This window comes from Elgaria multicarinata, chromosome 13, assembly GCF_023053635.1.
Source record: "Elgaria multicarinata webbii isolate HBS135686 ecotype San Diego chromosome 13, rElgMul1.1.pri, whole genome shotgun sequence".
NCBI classification, from domain to species: Eukaryota; Metazoa; Chordata; class Lepidosauria; order Squamata; family Anguidae; genus Elgaria; species Elgaria multicarinata.
In genome coordinates, this window is record NC_086183.1 from 31,022,526 (window position 1) to 31,044,027 (window position 21,502).

Sequence of the window (21,502 nt, forward strand, 5' to 3'; positions counted from 1 at the left end):
ACAACCTTCTTACTATAACATCTTTCTTGTCTCATAGAATTATAGAATAGTAGCGTTGGAAGGGGCCTATAAGACCATCAAGTCCAACCCCCTGCTCAATGCAGGAATCCACCTTAAAGCATCCCTGACGGATGAACATCCAGCTGCCTCTTGAAGGCCTCTAGTGTGGGAGAACCCACAACCTCCCTAGGTCATGGGTTCCATTGTCATACTGCTCTAACAGTCAGGAAGTTTTTCCTGATGTCCAGCCGGAATCTGGCTTCCTGTAACTTGAGCCCTGTATTTCGTGTCCTGCACTCAGGGATGATGGAGAAGAGATCTTGGCCCTCCTTTGTGTGACAACCTTTCAAGTATTTGAAGAGCACTATCATGTCTCCCCTCAGCCTTCTCTTCTCTAGGCCAAACCTGCCCACTTTATTTATTTATTTATTACATTTTTATACCGCCTAATAGCTGAAGCTCTCTGGGCGGTTCACAAAAATTAAAACCACGAAGAGCATAAAAACAACCAACAGTTTAAAAACACGAATACAAAATACAATATAAAAAGCACAACCAGGATTAAAACCACACAGTAAAAATAGATATATGTTAAAATATGGAATTAAACCAGCAAAGTTTAAAAATAAGTTAAATTAAGTGTTAAAATACTGGGAGAATAAAAAGGTTTTCAGCTGGCGACGGAAGGAGTACAGTGTAGGCACCAAGCGAACCTCTCTGGGGAACTCGTTCCACAGCCGGGGTGCCACAGCAGAGAAGGCCCTCCTCCTAGTAGCCACCTGCCTCACTTCCTTTGGCAGGGGGTCGCGGAGAAGGGCCCCTGTGGATGATCTGAAGGTCCAGCACCAGCACCACTCATAATAGTCTAAACAAGTAGCACATACGGGGACTTTTGATCACCATATTGGATTGTTATGGGAACTTTAAACTCTGAGCATGCAGGGGTCTAACCCAATTTATCCTTACAGCCTGTTGTGAGACAGCTGGCCTAAGAGAGAAAGATCAAGGTTTGCCCAAGACCAAAAAAGTCACGCGTCATGGCTGAGCAAGAATGTAGACAAACCTGGATTCAATCTATATTAAACATTCTACCAACTACATGGGTTCCCAAAATGGTTAAACAAGATGGAAACTGATTCCCTCGTTGTCTGAAATGTCTGCTAATTTGATACTTCATTTTTAATTAACAAATTTTCATATAAGCAACCCTGACTCTCCTCACAGGGCTTTGTTTCCAGCCCCCGAGGAAGGCAGTGTATGTAGCGAATGTTAGCATTCTGGTGTCTGTCCCATGGCAAAGTGCTAATAACACCTTTTTTTCTTCTTTTACATTTGTAGTGTTTGGGATAGGTATGCAGAATCATTATAACAACTGAGTGTATTATCTTTGGTACCCAAGTTACATTGTAATGATGCAACGCCTTCATAGCCATACTTCAAAGTGCATTTTAGCGTAACCAGCTAGTAGCGTTGGTGTAATGGTGTCATTTATTAGCAGTGTGGCAGTTTTGTAAGGAATGTGTTGGTGTTTTTACGAGTAAGATGCTGTGGAGTATGTGTGGAGTAACATTGTAGAATATTTGTAGAAAGGATTACTGGATGTGCTTCACTCCTAATAATTACATTCTTCCCTAATGCTGTGGGGTCTGTATCTAGTTCTCTTTCAGTAACAGCGCTGTCCTCGTAGTAGTCCCTAATCATTGCATTGTCCTTACAACTCCTTTAAGCCATCCTTGTAGTAAGGCTTGTTTCACTCTTGTTTAATGCTCTTGAGTCTGTCATTGCAGTTTCTCTGCAGGAAACGTGCTCTCTGGACTTCCAAACGTTGTGTGTGGGGTGGGTGGGTTTGGACAAAGTCCTTTACGAAAGACTCCTGAGCAAACCTGGCAGTCATGGAATAAGCGGAGAGGTCCTCTTATGGTTCAGTAACTGGTTAAAGACCAGCAAGCAGAAAGTAGGGATAAATAGTGAATTCTGCTGATGGATGGAAGTAAACAGCGGGGTCGCACAGGGATCTGCATTGGGACGAATGCTTTTCAACTTATTCATAAACGATCTGGAATGAGGAGAGATCAGAGAAGTGGCCAGAAAGGGATTGTGAGGAGCTTCAAAAGGATCTCTCCAAACTGGAAGAATGGGCGTCAAAATGGCAAATGCAGTTCCGTGTAGGCAAGTGAAAAGGGACGCATGTTAGAGCGTCTCCCCTATGAGGGAAGGTTACAACAGCTGGGATCGTTTAGCTGGGGGGAAAGGAGGTTAAGGGGAGATATGACGGAGGTGTATAAAATCATGCTGGTGTGGAGAAAGTAGATAGGGAGACATTTTCTCTCTTTTCCTCTCCCTCTCTCAAAATACTAGAACCCAGTGGGGTCATCCCATGAAGCTGGTTAGTGGGAGATTCAGGACAGCTAAAAGGAAGGACTTCTTCACACAGCACGTAGTTGAACTCTGGAACTCACTACCACAAGATGTAGTGATGGCCACCCATTTGGATGGCTTTAAAAGAGGGTGGGATAAATTCTTGGAGGCGAAGGCTATCAAGGGCTACTAGCCCTGAGAGAGATGCTACCTCTAGTATCAGAGGCAGTAAGCCTGTGTGCACCAGTTGCTGGGGAATGAGGATGGGAGGGTGCCATTGTACTCATGTCCTGCTTGTGGGATCCCCGTGGGCACCTGGTTATTGTTTATTTATTTAGCACCATCAGTGTACATGGTGCTGTACATAGTAAAAGAATGAAAACAGCAAGACCCTGCCGCAGAGGCTCACATTCTAATAAAATCATAATAAAACAATAAGAGAGGGAAGAGAACGCACCAGATAGGCACAGGGAACAATAAAACTAACAGTGTGAAAGTAAGAACAAAGTCAAGTTCTAAAATATTTATTTATTTATTACATTTATATACCGCCCCATAGCCGAAGCTCTCTGGGCGGTTTACAAAAGTTAAAAACAAATAAACATGAAAAACAAATATACAAAATTTTAAAAGCATAAAAACAGCAAAAGCTGTAGAAAAAAGAAAGAAAAGTTTTCAATTGAGCTTTAAAAACAGTAATTGCATCCGTGATCCGAATTCGTGGTTCGCGGTCAGCTGCTGTGTGAAGAGAACGCTGGACCAGAGAGGCCTTTGGTTTGATCCGGCACGGTTCTTCTTACGTTCTCTTTATAGTATGCTCATAGCAACTGTTTCTCTCTTTGGCTATTCTTGTAGCATCTTTCTTTCTTTCTTTCTTTCTTTCTTTCTTTCTTTCTTTCTTTCTTTCTTTCTTTCTGCTTTGTGATCTGTCACCACCGTCCTTCTTAATTTTATGTGCTGTATTTGTAGTATCATTATAGTAGCTTATTTCCCTCGTCCTGCATTGACTTCATTCTTGTACTGTGCTGTAGGGTCATAGTATTACTGCACTCAATGTGCTGTCCTTCTAGCATCTTTGTAGTAACTATGTTGTCCTGTTTAGCTGCGGGGGGGTTTTTTCTAGGTCACTGCTAATTTTTTTTAACGCTCTAGGACATTCTTATTCAAATTGTAAATCTCGGACGACATAATTCTCATTGAGATGACTTTGGGCAGCATCTGACCCTGACCCACTCCCATTTCCAAGCCCCCCAAGTGCCACGTTTGCCCCACCTCACAGGGAAGACAAAGTAAGAGGGGGACGATCTCAGGTGATGATTTGGCTTCATCCATGAAGTGGAGGAGGCAACTTCATGAACAATGGAAAAGGGGCTGGTCATTAATGCCAGGTGGGACAGTATGAATCCACCAGGAGGCCTGGAAGGGGGGTCTTGTGAATGGGAGGCCCATTCATCAAGCTTGCCCTCTCCACACCGCTGGATTCATATCTTCATTAATGACCAATGCCACGGAACGGATGGTGTGAACCGGTCCACGAATGGCCTTCTGCAACTAATTCTATTAACCCTCAAGGACAGGGGCAGTGGCCGAGTATCTGATACTCGCTTTATACTCCAACATCATTCTTCAACTTGAACCTTTTATTTCCTTGTCCTTCCGTTGCCATTACATTACTCTGATCTATTTCCTTGGAATTTATTTGACCTTTGTACCATTCCAAGGCCTTTTACTCATGCTCTACCTGTGTTTTACTCAGGTCAGCTCTCCAAAGAGGGCTTTCCCCAGAATTACGCTGCAAAATTTGGCCTGAGACTCACAATTTTTAAAAAAAATAGCAATCCCCTAAGCAAGAGTAAAGCAGCCGTTAACATTAATAGTGTTTAATCAAACTCTTCCGGTCTGCATCCGTACAATTCCCTCTCTCCCATCTCGTCAACTTTTGCACCCCCACTAAATGTGTCCTTCCACCATTACACATGTAGGGATTTTGCAAGGGGCCGTAACGGTTGACATTGAACCTTTGCTGGAATGTCACAGACGGCCAATAACCATTTCCCCCCATCAAGAATATTCTGCACACGGCCACAGACTCCCTACACACCGAAGCCACAAGCCCCCTAACCAAAATGCATGGCACTCGCTCTCTTACTAACTCCAGGTCAACCTCCTCAGTCCTCACTCCGGCTCTGCTCCCAGGGCTACCAGTGCTGTCTTAACACTGGAACCCTTTTCTCTGGGTTAATTCCTCTTCGGCTCTGAAAATAATGATTGAAGTCAGCAGGCCCAAGCGTGCGGCTTTGACCTGGTTCGCCAGTCCATGACAGACCCACCAAATGTATCTTTTTCTTTAATAGGATGGCCAAAATTGCTGTATATAAAAAAGGGACGGCTGCATTTATCTTCCACGGCTGCGTTCTGACGAAGCTCCGTGTGCCATGGGGGAGAACGGTGAAGTGCCGGCAAAGGTCTCTTTAACATTTCCACCACCACGGTGCCTTGCCCTACTGAAGAAGCAAGCTACTTTTCAGTTTGCTATTTAAAAGGAAAAGTGGCTTGCCTCTTCAGCGTAGGCTGGAAACTTCAAACCAACTGTTGACTCTTCGGTCATCTCCTCTATTACTTTCATCATGGGAGAGCAGCCGGCACTGCTAGCGAGTTTTGGGTTACAATTCAAGAGCCAGCACGTTAAATGTGTCTCGTCTTATTTTGTTCACCCCTTATTAAGTTTAATTGCCTTTGGAAATACATTAAGGTATTGATGTGATCACCATATATACCTTATACAGAAGCAGTGGTAGAATTTGGACTATACCACCTTTTAGTGGTCTGTATTATTATTATTTGCTCCCCCATGTAAAAAAAAAAACACCTCCCTGCATGTACAAAACAGGGATGCACTAAATAGTTCTCCTTGGTGTGCTGCTTTTCTACATGCATGGAGTTGTGCTTTGTTTTTATGTGGGGGAGCATTCACATACCCCCCAGCTGCACTAGTAAGCCTAGGATTTTGCCACCTCGCTTTTCCAGCTCATTCTGTGTAACGTGTAAATCAGTTCTAACTTCGCTTCTGTTCAGGTGAATGTCCCTTGAGAGGAGCTGCGAAGGTCCCGGTGCTCATATTCCCGTCTCAGTTGCTCCTATTTCTAGGGTGACCCTATGGAAAGGAGGACCGGGCTCCTGTATCTTTAACAGTTGTATTGAAAAGGAGATTTCAGCAGGGGTCATTTGTATATATGGGGAACCTGGAGAATTTCCCTCTTCATCACGACAGTTAAAGCTGCAGGCACCCTGCCCTCTTTTAAATGTGGTCACTCTAGTATAGCTCCTGCACTTTAACTGTGGTGCTGAAGAGGGAATTTCACCAGGTTCCCCATATATACAAATGACACCTGCTGAAATTCCCTTTTCTATGCAACTGTTAAAGATACAGGAGCCCGGTCCTCCTTTCCATAGGGTCACCCTACTGTTTCAAAACCTCGATGAGAGCCGAGTCCTGAGTGAGGCCTGCAGGATTGTGCCTCGATCCGCGTGCAGCAGCGTTCTTTGCCGTGTGGATTGCCTTGCCCCCCCCCCACCCATTCGCCCTGCTCATGCCCAGCGTTGGAGCAACCCAGTTTCGTACTAACAGCACATTCCCCCCTTGGCCCGTTCCCCGCCCCGCCCTCTCTTCCCTCCTCCCTATGTCGTTCCTGCTAATGTTGGTCAGTTCTGTCTCTTCCCTTGTCCCCTTCCCTGCTCTAGGAGAGAAGGTGATGGCGGACGATTTGTTTACACAGGACCTCTTTCGGTTCCTGCAGCTTCTTTGTGAAGGACACAACAACGGTAGGTTCAGCCTGCGAGAGCCCAGAGAGAGAAAAGGGTGTCGCCAGGAGGCCTTCGAGAACTGGAGCAGGTTGGGGGAGAGGAAACGGACGCGGCAGAATAGATGCATAACGGATGGTTGGGAACGATGGGGAAAGGGTTCTGGGTTGGACCACGGGGGACATAGGAGAGGAAGAACAGAAGCCATTGTGGCTACACCAGTTGCCATGTTCTCCACTCCGCCAGGGCCAGTGTGGCAGCCCTGCTGGTTCTGCCCATCAGCTTGAGCCAATACAAAGGCAAAGGGCTCTTCCGCCTCCTCTTTGCCAGAGGGAGCAATGAGAGAGGCTCTGGCAAGGCCCATCTTTGGGCACCTCAGTTGCCAGCTTCCAATCTCCTGAGTCTTGATTGGATACCGGAGCAAGCGGGTGATTTGCATCATCCAGGCAAAGGGCTCTTGCCAGAGCCTCTCTTGCTCTTCCCACTGTATGCGTGAGGGGAAGGGGCTTAATGAGCCTTTTGCCTCTGTCTCAGCCGAGAGGAAAGTGACCAGGCTCCCTTAATAGCATCACGGGGCTCAGGAGCAGTCTTTGGGTCCAGGCCTGTGTTTCGGTCAAGTTCAGAAGCCTATAGCATCCTGATATGGCCCCATGGCCTCCTGTTGCTTATCCCTAAGTATTTACATATATACTCTGGGGATGATGGGCGCTGTAGTCTGACACAGCTGGAAGGCACCAGGTTGGGGGGAAAAGGATTAGATCTTTGGACGTAGGCTTAGGAAGGAAAGGAAAGGAAAGGAACCTCTCGTGCAAGCACTGAGTCATTACTGACTCTTGGAGGGACGCCAGCTTTCGCTGACGTTTTCTTGGCAGGCCTTATAGCGGGGTGGTTTGCCGTTGCCTTCCCCGGCCATTATTACCTTTCCCCCAGCTAACTGGGTACTCATTTTATCGACTTCGGAAGGATGGAAGGCTGAGTCGACCCGAGCCGGCTGCCTGAAACCAGCTTCCGCTAGGATCGAACTCAGGCCGTGGGGAGAGTTTGAGCTGCAGAAACTGCTGCTTTACCGCTCTGCGCCACACGAGGCTCATAGGAACCTGGTGTTTAAATCCCTTCTCAGTCCCGAAGCTCACTGGGAGACCTCGGGGCATTTGGTCCCGCCTTCCCCCTTCCCAGTACTAACCCCATCTTCACCTGGCTGCTTTTTACTCCAGATTTCCAGAACTACCTGCGCACGCAGACAGGTAACACGAACACCATCAACATTATCATCTGCACCGTTGACTACCTTCTGCGTCTTCAGGTGAGACCACTTTCATCCCAGGCCACACCTGCCTGGGCACGGCAGGTCTGGCAAAGGATGCTTTTAGGATGCTTCTAGGAAGTTTTAAATATTGTGTTCTGATTAATATTTTATGTATTTTATACTTGTTATTGTCACCTGCCTCGATCAGGATGGAGTGGCGGGTTAGAAAATAATAATAATAATAATAATAATAATAATAATAATAATAATAATAATAATACTATTATTATTATTGCCCACTGCATCTCTTGAGCTACAGCGGCCACCTGGGGCCAGAATTTCATCTCTGGTATCCTTTTCAGTCTGTTATTAAAGCGGAGTTCTGGGTCTTTAGCAAGGGAAAGGCACTTGGAACATGCCCAGGGAAAGCACACTCTTCTTGTGCTCAGAGGCACTCCGCCCTTGGCACCAGGATATTTGAAATCAGATGGCAGCAACTGTGCACCAAGAGTTAACCCTTCCTCCGCTTCTTGGTGGTCTAGCTCGTAACAGCTTGGCTGTCTAGTCCTGAACTCAAACCCTCCTCTGACGGCCATCCCTTGAGTGCACAGCTCTTGTGCAGGACTTGCATCATAAAATGGGAAGTGCTGAGAATCAAACTTGCGTGATAGATCACCCACTACTACTGGCGTTAGCAGCTTTTATTTTTATTTTTAGACCTTTTGCTGCTCCTGTTTTTTTATCTTTGGTTTTCTTTTCTTTTTTACTGTAGTTTTAAACTTTTAAAGTGCATCATATTATATTTTATGGTTTTGATTTTATAGCTTCAGTTATCGGGCGCTATAGAAATGTAATAAATAAATAAGCAGGCATGTATTCCAGCCACAGACAGCATTGCTTGGAAGTGGTTCTCCTTTGGCCGTAGGTCCTAAACTGGGTGGAGCAGGTGTAGTTACCCTTTGATCTCTTCCCTCCCATCCAAACACCCAGGAGTCCATCAGTGATTTCTACTGGTATTACTCCGGCAAGGACGTGATTGACGAGCAGGGCAAGCGCAACTTCTCCAAAGCCATGGCTGTAGCCAAGCAGGTCTTCAACAGTCTCACGGAGTACATCCAGGTACGGATCGGGGGCCCTCTCCATCCCAGAAGCAGCTGCGTCATGGCATCAGGCTCCTCTAGTTCTATGTGCACTCAAGGCTGTACAGAACTTTTTGCCAAGACGCCAGACGGCGGGCACCCAGCCTCTTTTTATCGTTCTACAGGGATAGAATCATAGAATAGTAGAGTTGGAAGGAGCCTCTAAGGCCATCGAGTCCAACCCCCTGCTCAATGCAGGAATCCACCCTAAAGCATCCCTGACAGATGGCTGTCCAGCTGCCTTTTGAATGCCTCTAGTGTGAGAGAGCCCACCACCTCCCTAGGTAACTGATTCAATTGTTGTACTGCTCTAACAGTCAGGAAGTTTTTCCTGATGTCCAGCTGGAATCTGGCTTCCTGTCACTTGAACCCCTTATTCCGTGTCCTGCACTCTGGGAGGATTGAGAAGAGATCCTGGCCCTCCTCTGTGGGACCACATTTCAAGTCTTTGAAGAGTGCTATCATGTCTCCCCTCAATCTTCTCTTCTCCAGGCTAAACATGCCCAGTTCTTTCAGTCTCCCTTCACAGGGCTTTGTTTCCAGACCCCTGATCATCCTCGTTGCCCTCCTCTGAAGCCCCTCCAGCTTGTGGGAAGCCTCCGGCCTGGGTGTCAAATCAGGCTTCCTGACGCCCCAATCTGGGTGTCAAATCAGCCTTCCTGACGCCCCAATCTGGCCCTCCACGGCTCCCCCAGGTGGCCATCCCCCCCTTCCCCTTTCCCCCAACGCTAAACGTTCAGTGGTTTCCAAATTTGGTGCAATTTCTTTCCCCATTCTGAAAGGTTGAAATGCCGCTTCCAGGGCTGAGTTTCCGGCAGTAACAGCTTTAAGCTGAAATAGGCCGGTATTTTTTTTTTTTTGCATTTATGGCCCCTGAGGGCTTCTCTGACACCGAATCTGGCCCTCCGGCTGGCAGAGGTGCCCCAGCCCTGGCCTGATTTGAAACGGTCCGCCCTGTTGTTGTTTGTCCTCTTCCTCGTCAGGGGCCGTGCACTGGGAACCAGCAGAGCTTAGCACACAGCAGGCTGTGGGACGCTGTCATCGGCTTCCTCCACGTCTTTGCTCACATGATGATGAAGTTGGCTCAGGTAAAAACCAAACAACCAAAGTGTTTGTCCAAACTCCAGCAAAGGGTAGGAAATGTCTTAGATGTCTCTCTTCAGGGACGGACATGAGCAGTGGCAGACACAGGGATTGGGGACCCTGGTGTACAGATGAAAAGCAGGGGCCACGTTCCCCAGTGTGAATCAGGTTTTTGTGGTCAGCTTCCCTAAAACAGCAGTCCCAAAGGCCCGGACATCAACCAATCACACAGCAGCTGCTAAGCAGGAGAAATTAAGATTCACGCATGGTGTTGCCAAACGGCTGGAAGCCAAGCTATGGCAGAAGAGGTACCAGATGTTTGGATTTGGGTATCAGAATCCAGGTCTGTAGCCAAACCCCACATTTCCTGAATCAAGGACCTGGCCTTTTGCATCCCATCTTACCAAAGCAGTAGCCAAACTTTTCCGATTGGTTCATCCCCAAACTTGGGCGCACAAAGCTATCTCTTTCCATATTTCATAGCCAGCCTTGCAAATCTGGAAACAGTGACGACAGGATAACCGTGTCTGGAAGCATCCTGCCACATTGGCCCCTAGAACAATTCCCTATGAAGGCCGTTCCAATTTCCCCCTAGCTTTTGCAGCCAATTCCCTAAATATCCCAGCTAGCCACTGGTTAAGCACCAATACGCCCGGCGTTATCTCGGCCCGCTTGCCGTGCGGGCGTAGGTTCCTCCGGGTCCTGTAAAGGTCTTTGGGGTCTGGGTGAGAACCGTTCGTGTGGCCCCATGCCTTCTAGGGGTGGAGGATGGGGAAAGAGACGTGCCCGCATGTCTGAGGGCGGCGGTGAGATTTGGGAAGCACGGGGGGGGTGTGCAGGGGAGGGTGTGTGTAGTGCGGTCTCCCTTTTAATTCCTGCACTAACCCCAGCCTCGCCTGCTCTGAGCCTCTCTGCCCTCCGCTCCCGACCTCAGCAACAGCTTTGGGCATTCCTCCCCCAAAAGGACCATTTTTGTATTTCACCATCTGGCCTTCCTTTATGCCGTGACGCCATCTTTGCAGTTGTTCCTGCCCTTTGTTTTGGGTGCCTCTCCTGCACCCTGGGGGAGAGTTTGGATGTACTCCCAGGATCCGGTCCCTTTGGGCATTTGTGACGCTGAAGAGAGACAAGGGAGAAGGCACAGGCTCTTAGCCAGAGGAAGAGACAGGCAGACAGGCAGACAGATAGGCAGGAGATAGGCTGCAAGGCAGGCACTGGTTAGCACCCCGGCCTTCGATTGCTGGCTGGTGAGCCACAGCTGGGTCGTATCATGATCTCAGCCGGGTTTCACCAGCAGCCCCTCTGTTTCTCTGTCGTTCTTTTGAGTTTTTAAAGTAAAGGATAAAAAGCAGGAGAAACCACAAGAGGGATGGCCACATGTGTTCAGAACTGGGCGCCCCCCGCTGCAGGCTGAAGGTGCGTCCCAAGTCTGGACAGGCTGGCGATTGCTGGGCTTCGGGGATGTTGTATAAACCTCGGCCCTTCTCTTCCTGCAGCTGGGGAGCCAACCGAGCTGTCCTTTGCGGTCCAAAGCAACAGCAGCAAAGGATCCAAAAGGAGCCGGCAAGGGCAGTGAGGAAGCATTCGGTCCAGTCCTCTGACAACAGCCCCTGTGGCACCAAGCTAGCCTGAGGGCCTCCTTCCCCTGCTGTGAAAATCGAGACCTGGGCTCACTTTTTGAGCCCGGGGAAGAGAGGCCAAGAGCCAGGGGGCTCTCTGTAGGCTCCATTGGCAAGTGAGGTGTAGGGATTTAAGGGAGGGAGCCCCGGGGGAGCCTCTCCCCCTACAAAGGAGCAGAGTTTTACAGGTTGTAGGGCCTGGAGCTGGGCCGCCCTCCTTTAATCCACGGAGGAGTGGAATCTAGTGGCTCCCGATTCCTCCGCCCTTCCCGTGGGAGGATCTTCCCCTGCAGACGTCTTTCCTGCCCACCCAGCTCCTCGCCTCTGCTTGGTCCCCACCTGCTCTTTTCCCCCCAAAGAGAGAGGGCAGAGAATCCAAGCCTAAGCAATAAAGCAGCCTTCCTCAACCTGGGGGGCTCCAGACGTGTTGGACTGCATCTCCCAGAATGCCCCAGCTGGCTGTGGCATTCTGGGAGATGCAGTCCAACACGTCTGGAGCGCCCCAGGTTGAGGAAGGCTGCAATAAAGGAGCGTGCTGGATGGTAACCCTGGCAAAATACAAAAATGTTCTTAAAAATGTTTCTGAATAACATTTTTATTCTGATGTGTGACAGATGACCCAAACCCCAGGACTTCGAAATGGCGTAAGAACCTTTTATGTAGTACGTGGCCATTTCACGCCAGCGCATTCTGGCTGCCTCCTCCCCTTCCTTCCTTCCTTCCTTCCTTCCTTCCTTCCTCTCTCTCTCCTTTTACTTCTTCTCTTTTTCTCCTTCTCCGTAGCTTCTCTCCCCTCCCTCCTTTTCTCTACCGTCCCTTTCATCAGGCCAGACCAAATTTTTTTTTTTAAAAAAAAAAAGCAAGCCATGGACTGTGGCCTTTGCGGCTGAATTGTGATCCATTCCTGTCCCCTCCGTCCTGCTGGTTAAACTAGACCAGCCCGCGACTTCCTTCCTTTGCATGCATGGCTGGAGGAGGACGGGTACAGTGGCAAAATAAAGCTAAGCAAACTTCAAATTCTGCGCACAGGCAGTCCAAATTCTGCACAGTTGAGAAAAGAGGGATTTTGCTATCTGTAAAACACCTATACACTGAACAGTTTTGCATAATTGTAACTTACAAAATATATGGATTTTTTTTTGTTGTATTTTATTTTATTTTAAATAATTTACTCTGCGCTTTTGTTTTTATAATTCTTTGGAATTATGGTTTTGCTGGTTATAGGCAAGAGGGGAAAGAAGATAGGCAGGGAAATGAAGCCTATCACTATCCCCCCTACAACAACACACACACCCCATCACTGAAAATCTTACATACACCCCTGTGGCTTCAGAGTATCAGGCTTTTGCCCATACTCTTCCAAGAGTATCTTTGCAGTCATGAGGACTAGAAAGTTGTTTATTTTAAATGGAAGCTTGAAACTGTCAAGGTGGACTCTGCATCCAGGACCCACCTCCTCAGCTTTCGTGTTGTAGCCACCCGCAGAATTGCGGTATAAGCTCAACTTCGGCTGGCTTCCCCCGGGTTCAGCACTTTTTGCTTTGGGGGAGATTTGCGCAAATTCACATTCAAGAATGCAGATTCGTGCAAAAGCACGTTAGCTAATGTGGATTAGTGCATCTGCCCGTGGCGCGTTAATGCACAACCAGAATGAAATTCTCTTACAAAACCCCGATTCCGTCAGTGAGTGGACGACGGAACGAAACACACTTGACCATCCACAAAACGGAGACGCAACTTGGCTTTATTAATCCATGCATCCCTAGTGTAACATGCCTGATCTCTCTTCCAAAGTCTCCGGTTTTGAGATCCCAGACACTCCATGGCCTGGGAGGCCCGACCCTCCCACTCCACCATGCCCAGAGCAGGTGCGGAACTGCTTATAAAAGACTTTTAAGTTTTTCACAGATTTGAAAGAGTGGAGATTCATCCACAAACCCAACACAAACATTGCCAGGGAAGGCATAAGGACATCCCCCAACCCCTTAAAACTCAGCCCATGCTTCAAACTTCATGGCTACTTTAACCAACCGGTTGCCATCGGGCCTGTTGGCCTTTGGGGTACAAGCGTGATCCCTGCAAAGCGCCCCTTCCCTTTTTCCACGGGGATTATCCATTACACCAAAATTCCCCCACCCAACCGTGTACCTCCCTTCACTGCCTCTGCCTGAAATTCCAGTGCCGTAAATCCCTGTTTATAGAGCTAGGAGGGTGAGAGACAGTGGTGGTGTCCCACTCACCCATCCCAGCATCCCCTATTGAAGAGGGGCGCTGTGGCTGGTCTGGTCTGTTTTCCTCTCTGCGTCTGCAGTGGCTGGCTCTTCCTCTCTCCTTTCTCCCTCCCTGTCCTTTCTGCTTTTCCATGTCCCCTCCCCACACCTCATCTACCACCCACCCACCCCGTCCACCATCGTCAAGGGGGGTGTCAAAGCTCCATGCCTGGTCCTCGCTTTGGCTTGCTGGCTCACGCCCCATCCTGGCTCATTTTGTCCTACCGCGGACGTTGGGGGGGCGAGAGGGAGGAGGGATCCCCAGCTACCGGGGGGGGGGGGCGGTTAGTGCCCTTCCGTTGGGAGTGGCAGCTGGCCAAGCCCCTTTTCAGCACCTGTCTCCAAACCAAAACCGGGGTTTGCAGCTACTTTATACTGAGGAATGACAGGAAGGACGGCTACACTCCACGCCGAAATTGGTTCCACGGTCCTTCCCTCTCCCAAGGAACTCTGGGAAGTGCAGTTCTCTCAAGGAGGCCGTGGAGACTTAATGGAATTCTCAGAGTCCTCACCCAACTACAGTTCCCAGAATTCTTGGGGGGGAAGCAGGACTGGGATAAGCCTACGATGAGCCTGCAGTATAGCTTTGCCCAGGATGTTGGCTGCTGGAGAGAGCAATGGGGTGGGGGGGGAGTGTTCCATCCCATCCTCCTCTTCCCAGGGCACAAGGAGATGGGGCGTGGATGGGGCTAGATTAGAACACGGGATTCAGCAGGGGAGGGGAGGTGCCCCGGGATATTTCCTCCCCTTACCAAAATTATCTCTTTGTTGCGCTGCCCACGAGGATCATTTTCGGAGTGAATCCTACCCCGAGGTAAGGAGGTAGTCCCCGCCTCTCCCCGAGGGGGAAGTGCACCCTGCCTAGGTACCTGTCCCACAGCCCTTGGGGTGGTCCTTCAGCACAAGACAGCTTCCCTCCAAAGAGAGTCGGGAGCTAGACGAGGACAGGCCAGGGCCTTCTTCCCATGTCGAGATAAGAGTCTAGCGTTTCCCTCCCGCGCTGCCGGGTGGCAGCATCTCCCCGTAGTTGGCTGAGTTGGATTCACCTAGGCGGACTTCAGATACCCCCGCCCCACCTCTCGCCTAGGCTCAGGTTCCAGGTGCTGTAAGATCTCGGGGCACCCCGAGGAGGAACCCTTGCCAGAGGGGTCTGGAGGCTGTGCCACAAGACCCCCCCCCCCACGTGGATACCTGCTCCCTGGTTCTCTTGGCTGTTCCACACCACCTCTCCTTCCCCCTCCTCTCCCCACACCTACAGACAGCCCTATTTTCCACTGTTCTTTCCGGATGGTGCCTGGTGTGACACGGGAAGGAAGGGCCTTTGGAATATGGTTGGGGTGAAGGGGAGTGAGTGCGAAAGGGAGGTGGGCAGGGAGGCCTTGGAAGGGTTCTCGGGCAAGGTATGGCAGGAGACAGGGCTCATTCCACAGCGCTCAATCTTTCATGCTCCTTCCTAACCCCACCCACCCACCCCCGGCCCTATTCCAGGATTCCAGCCAAATTGGGCTTCTGAAGGAACTGCTGGATCTGCAGAAGGACATGGTGGTGATGTTGCTGTCCCTGCTGGAAGGTGAGAACCCTGCATTGCTCCGCGGCAGAACGTATATAAGCCCATAGGTTTAGACTTTGGCCTCTCCGGTTAAGGAGTCTTGGCACCTCTACCTTAGAAAGCGGGTGCTGACCAGGATAGACCTGCCGTCTCCCAGCTGATGCTCTCCAGATGTGGTGGATTGGGCATGGGAACAATGGGAGTTACAGTCCGACACATCTGGAGGGCACCAGGCTGGGGAAGGCTGGAGTAGACCATCCTGAGTGAGATGGATCTAGGATGTGTTTCAGCCTAAAGCCCTGTTGAACGTCCAAGACCAAGAAGACGTCGGTCGGTGAGCACAGGGCCTTTTCTGTAGCAGCACCCCTGCTGCGGAACCTCCTCCCAACGGAGGCTAGATTGGCTCCAGCGTTGCTTTGCTTTGGGCAGCCCAGTAAAAACAACAACACCCTGCTCAACGTTGCCCAGCTTTTGATGGAATTTAATATTATTCTCTGGTTTGTTTCTAAGATATGAGCCTCGTGTGGCGCAGAGCGGTAAAGCAGCAGTTTCTGCAGCTCAAACTCTCCCCACGGCCTGAGTTCGATCCCAGCGGAAGCTGGTTTCAGGCAGCCGGCTCGGGTCGACTCAGCCTTCCATCCTCCCGAGGTCGGTAAAATGAGTACCCAGCTAGCTGGGGGAAAGGTAATAACGGCCGGGGAAGGCAACGGCAAACCACCCCGCTATAAGGCCTGCCAAGAAAACGTCAGCGAAAGCTGGCGTCCCTCCAAGAGTCAGTAATGACTCAGTGCTTGCACGAGAGGTTCCTTTCCTTTCCTTGTTTCTAAGATGCTTCCATTTTGCTTTGAATTGGTTGTTAGGTCTGTACTACTATTTTAAACTATAAGCCTCCTTCAAAGCCCTGGTGGACAGAATGGCAGCCAATAAATAATAAATAAATAAGGAACTCCTTATACAGGACTATTTGACCATTCATGGTGAACGAGACCATGGATCCATCTAGCCATCGCTGCTTCCTTTAACTGCCAGGGTCCCTCCAGGGTCTCGGGGTGAAAGAAGTTTTCCCAAGCTCTGTTAGCAGAGACCCTTGAAGTGGCGATGCCACGGCCTGAACCAGCCTGATCTCTCCTGCCTACTGTTTTTTGCCATCCTTTGCCCTTTCCCAAATGCATCCTTCTTGCACTACCTCTCAAACCACCTGGCTCCACGTACTGTGCGTTTGGCCGTTTGTGTTGTATTCCCAGATTAAATCCGTGGAGTAGGTCACTGCTTGCATTTTTCAATGCTGGAGAGCTGAAAGTGTGCATAATACAAAGCCGTCAGTGAGGCAGAGCAGAGATTTGAACCCAGGCCCGAGGTTACAGTTCTCTACTGGACAGCGCTGCCTTCTCCAGTCTTGAATATCCCTTCTTGTTCATTGGTTGATTGATTATTATTATTATTTTTAAAAATTGATTTCTGTCCCACTCTTTGAGCCAGAACAATCCCAAGGCGGCTTATATAAAATAGTATGATGCAACACCACAGGGGCTGCTTCTGAGCGCGTGAACGTAACGTCCCTTTGCTCCTTCTCATGCATCGTCCTTCTCCACTTCTTCTCCTTGCTCACTTGTCACCTTTATCCTCCGTGAATGTTGTACTCAGGGAACGTGGTGAATGGCACCATCGCCCGGCAGATGGTGGACATGTTGGTGGAATCCTCCAGTAACGTGGAGATGATTCTCAAGTTCTTCGATATGTTCTTGAAGCTGAAGGACATTGTGGCCTCGGATGCCTTCCGGGATTACATCACGGATCCGCGGGGCCTGATCTCCAAGAAGGATTTCCAGAAGGCCATGGACAGCCAGAAGCAATACACGCCCTCCGAGATCCAGTTCCTTCTCTCTTGCTCGGAGGCCGATGAGAACGAGATGATCGACTACGAGGAGTTTGCCAACCGTTTCCAAGAACCCGCCAAAGACATTGGCTTCAACATCGCCGTGCTGTTGACCAACCTCTCGGAGCACATGCCTCACGACAACCGGCTGAAGACCTTCCTGGAGCTGGCGGAGTGCATCCTCAACTACTTCAGCCCTTACCTGGGCCGCATCGAGATCATGGGCGCCAGCAAGCGTATCGAGCGCATTTACTTCGAGATCAGCGAGACCAACAAGACCCAGTGGGAGATGCCCCAGGTCAAGGAGTCCAAGCGGCAGTTCATCTTTGACGTGGTCAACGAGGGGGGCGAGTCAGAGAAGATGGAGCTCTTCATCAACTTCTGCGAGGACACCATCTTTGAGATGCAGATTGCAGCACAGATTTCGGAAGAGGAGGGGAAGGAGGAGGAAGAGGACGAGGAGGAAGGAGAAGGAGCGGAAGGCGGGGAAGCCGAGAAAACGGCCGTGCCGTCGGAGTCGTCCTCGGTCTTCGGGGAGTTTGTGGAAAGCATCCTGAACTTCTTCCGCCTGTTCACTTACCGCAACATCCGCCGGCAGTTCCGCAAAGTCAAGAAGATGACCATCAAGGAGATGGCCATGGCCGTGGCCACCTTTGTCTACACCATTTTGATGGGCATCCTCTTCTTCTTCTACAACATCTTCAAGGGCATCTTCCTCCTCATCTGGAGCACGCTCTTTGGGGGTAGCCTGGTGGAGGAGGCTAAGAAGATGACGGTGACGGAACTGCTGGCCAGCATGCCGGACCCAACGCAGGATGAAGTGCACGGAGACGTGGCCCCCTCCGAGGAGGTGGAACAGGTGGCGGAAGAAGGGCAAGAGGCGGAATTAGCCGAGCCTGGCCAGGAGGAAGCGCCCGCTGAAGGCGGGGACGTCTTTGACCTGAAGAAAGAGCATTTCCGGTCCATGGCACCTGACGCACCGGGAGGGCTTGGGGATATGGGGGACACGACCCCAGTGGAACCTCCGACGCCTGAAGGATCGCCCATCCTCAAGAGAAAACTAACGGTACGTGTGGGGCTGGAGATGGCGTTTTTATGGCGGTGGGGTTTCCTGGCCTCCGGCTAGAAGGAACGTGGTCCTGTGCGGCTCGAGAGCAGAGAGGACAGGGAGCAACGATGTGTGGGGGAGCTGGGTCCCCAAACTAGAATGAGAAAGGGGTCAGAAAGCCAGGACCTCTGGGCTTGACCCCCGGTTTTTGTAGGGAAGTAGAGCCCTGTAGGATAGGGACGTAGCAAGCTGCTTTCTACTGAGCCAGATCCTCGGTCCGCCTAGCCCAGTACTGCTGACACTGGCTGGCAGCAGCAGCTCACGAGCAAAGGCGGCGCCAGGTTTGAAGAGGAGGCGGCCCCAGGCAAGGTGTTTTCAGCCCCCACCCCTCATCGGCTGCTTGTCCCCCAAAGGTGGCACCTGCTTCTTTCAGTTCGCTGCCTGTGCCTGCTGCTTACATTTAGGGGAACACTTCCGTTTCAAGGGGTGCTCAGGCAGCTGGCCGGCTTCCAGCGCGTTTTCCGTTGGCAGTCTGGTGAGCGCGACGCACCATTCCTGCCTGTCGGGGTTGTCTGGGGGCTGTCCCAGACCGTGGGGGCCTGTGCCTGTGCCCCATAGTCCAGCCCTAGCAGTACCCCAGCTCAAGCAAAATATGTATTGCCAGACTGTACCCTTTCACACTAGATATAGGGAAATCAAATGTCCGGATGCACCTTTTGTTCATAAAGTACTTCCTGTGCACACAAAGCTAACGTGTCAGCAAGGAGGTTGCAGGCTAGCTTTGTCCATGGGGAGGTTTGTGCAGGAGCATTTTATGTATTCAGATCTTCTCTTCACACACCTCTGCAGCCTGAAATTATGCCATCCAGCCATTTATTTATTTTATTTATTACATTTATATACCGCCCCATAGCCGAAGCTCTCTGGACGGTTTACAAAAGTTATATCATCATCACAGGAGACTTCTGCGCAACTGTTTTAGCTCTGAGGTTCAGAATTCTTGGGTTCTGTCTCTGGGTCTGGAGACATTGGAGCTGGGATTCAGGACTCCTGGTTCTGTCCATATTTCTTCGTTAAACCAGAAGAGGAGATATGGATCATTAATTGTTTTGGGGGGCTTCATAGCTAGATGCTGTATAGTAATTCTTTATTTATTTCCCACATTTGTATAAGCGTTCCACATCTAAAACAGAATCTGGAGCGGTGAACAAAAAAAGTAAAACAGCGAAAATATGAACAGAATTAAAAAACGCCATATTATAATTACTCTTTCTAAAATTATTCTCTTTGATTATGTTCGAAGCGCAACCCTGCTCCTAAGCTTACAATTTAAAGCTTTCCTGTCTTGTTCCATTGCACACCAACCTGTCCTATTTTTAAATTAATTTATTTATTTAAAACATTTATATCCCGCCCTATATCAATAAGATCTCAGGGCGACGTACAGATAAAACCTTCTCGGTATTTCTCTCAGCTGCAGGACACTGATCCGAACCCAACCCTCCTTTTACCGCTTCTTGTAATATTTCCCTTTCTTGCTTCGTTCCCTGCCCTCCTGTGACTCCACCTCACTGATCCGTATTCTTGTGACTCTCCAGGTGGAAGGGGAGGAAGAGGAGCCAGAGACGGAGGAGATTGAAGAGCCTCCTGTAGAAGCAGAGAAAGCTGAGTGAGTGGCTTGCTTGGGCAGAGGGTGTATTGGGAGAGAGAGGTGGTAACAGTAACCCACGATTTGCTGCAGCGCATGCTGGGAGTGTTAGGTTAATTGTAGGCTGTTCAACCTACAGTTAACCTATAGTGTTCGGGTTTGGACATCATGTAGCAACTATGAGGTTGATCAGGGATGCACTGCGGCAAATCTTGGACTAATTAACTCAGGATTTGCCACTGTTGTGTGCAAACCAGGTCAGAGAGAGACAGAGAAAGACCACACAGTAGTTACATGGCCGGGTCCTTGTGAGCATGCTACAATTCCACAAGATCACAGAAGAGCCACGGGATGAGGGGCTAGGCACAGAATTCTCTTTCCTGAGAAGCTCAGCTTTTATCTATTTATTTTTGAAACAACAAGTTTCTAGCTCTTATGGCTGCAAGGATGGGAGCAATCTCTGCTGGAGGAGTGGCTGAATAAGGTGTTCAGTTGTTGGGAGGTAAAGATCCCCATGACCAGCACAATTCAGAAAGAAATATGCAAAACGAGGGGGCAAAACGGGTACATCTGCATAATTTGCACAGGCTCCTGTTGTGGGAAGAGGGGTGTTGACGTAGTGCTTCCTCTCCTCCATGAAGCAATCAGGGAAGGAAGGTGGATGTGAACCAGCCTCCTCACGGATATCCATTCTTCCTCTCCTGTACTGCTAGGAAGGTGGGAGAGAGAGGGCCTGAGCCTTCTCAAGGAGAGTCAAGGTCCCAGCTGCCCAGTTTTATTTCTTTCACTGGGATTGCTTCCAAGATTAAATTTCCAAAACAATAAAACTACAGGTTACTAAACAAACCAATAAGATAAAATGGAGCAGACAGCAAGATTTTAAAATGCCTAAAATGTAAATGCCTGAGAGAATAAAGAGGGTTCTGCCTGGTGCCTAAAAGAAAGCAACACAGGTGCCAGGTGAGTCTCCCTGAGGGGGCGGGGAGGGATGCCCGAAAAGCCCCCCCCCCCGCTCTGGTGGTCTCCCCTGGAGGGGACATGGAGAAGAGTCTCGGCTGGCAGTCTGAGGATGGTCTGTCTTGTTTTCTCCCTTCCTCACCACCCCCAGTGCTGAAAATGGAGAGAAGGCAGCAAAGGAAGAGGAAGAAGAGAAGAAAAAGGAGGAGGAGGCACCCAAGGAGGAAGAGCCGAAGCCGCCAGCTAAGGAGAAGAAGAAGGTGACCCAGCGGGAGAAGAAGGAGCCCGAGGAAGGGGGATCAGAGTTCTGGAACGAGCTGGAGATCCAGAGGATCAAGTTCTTGGTAGGTGTGTGTGTGTGTGTGTGTGTGTGTGTGCATGCGCTCCGGAAGAGGTGGGGAATTACACCGCCGGCCTCAACTGGATTAATGGCCGTTCCTTCCCCAAGGCACCCTGGGAGGTGTAGTTCTGCGAGGGTCCGCACCCTCACCAACCTACAGTTCCTCATCACGGTCTCTGTGCATCACACATATGGGCTCAGTGCAGAGCCCATATGTGTGAACGCACAGATGACCACCCGAAGAACCACAGTTACAGGTAAGCAACCTGTTCTTCCTGGGGATTCTTGGGAGAGGAGCCATGATGGTTGAACTGGCACAAGACCAAGGTGACATGAGTAGCATCGTTACACCCACAACGATGGGATAGCGGGAGTGACTGGTCTAAGGAGGAGTTCCCCGCCAGTGGCGTTGAGATATCCGATTTGGTAAAGAGGGGACTGGGCTTAATTTGAGATCTCGCCCACCAAGGTCCGGTGCAGAAAGTTGCGCAGTCCTAGAACATGGGATGAAATATACAAAGGGGAGCGCGCCTCTGAGCGCACGTGTTCATTTATTAACGTTGTTTTT

General features: G+C 49.9%; 1 protein-coding gene across 1 annotated transcript in view; it reads left to right on the forward strand.

Moving 5' to 3' along the window:
- Positions 1–21,502, forward strand: part of RYR1 (ryanodine receptor 1) — a 161,792-nt gene that overhangs the window by 127,295 nt on the left and 12,995 nt on the right. Inside the window, exons 84-92 of the mRNA XM_063140526.1 lie at positions 6,100–6,180; positions 7,374–7,462; positions 8,396–8,524; positions 9,528–9,632; positions 11,861–11,890; positions 15,005–15,086; positions 16,710–18,007; positions 19,588–19,658; positions 20,746–20,938. Of these exons, the coding sequence (XP_062996596.1) occupies positions 6,100–6,180; positions 7,374–7,462; positions 8,396–8,524; positions 9,528–9,632; positions 11,861–11,890; positions 15,005–15,086; positions 16,710–18,007; positions 19,588–19,658; positions 20,746–20,938 (2,078 nt within the window). The remainder of the gene's footprint in view (positions 1–6,099; positions 6,181–7,373; positions 7,463–8,395; positions 8,525–9,527; positions 9,633–11,860; positions 11,891–15,004; positions 15,087–16,709; positions 18,008–19,587; positions 19,659–20,745; positions 20,939–21,502) is intronic.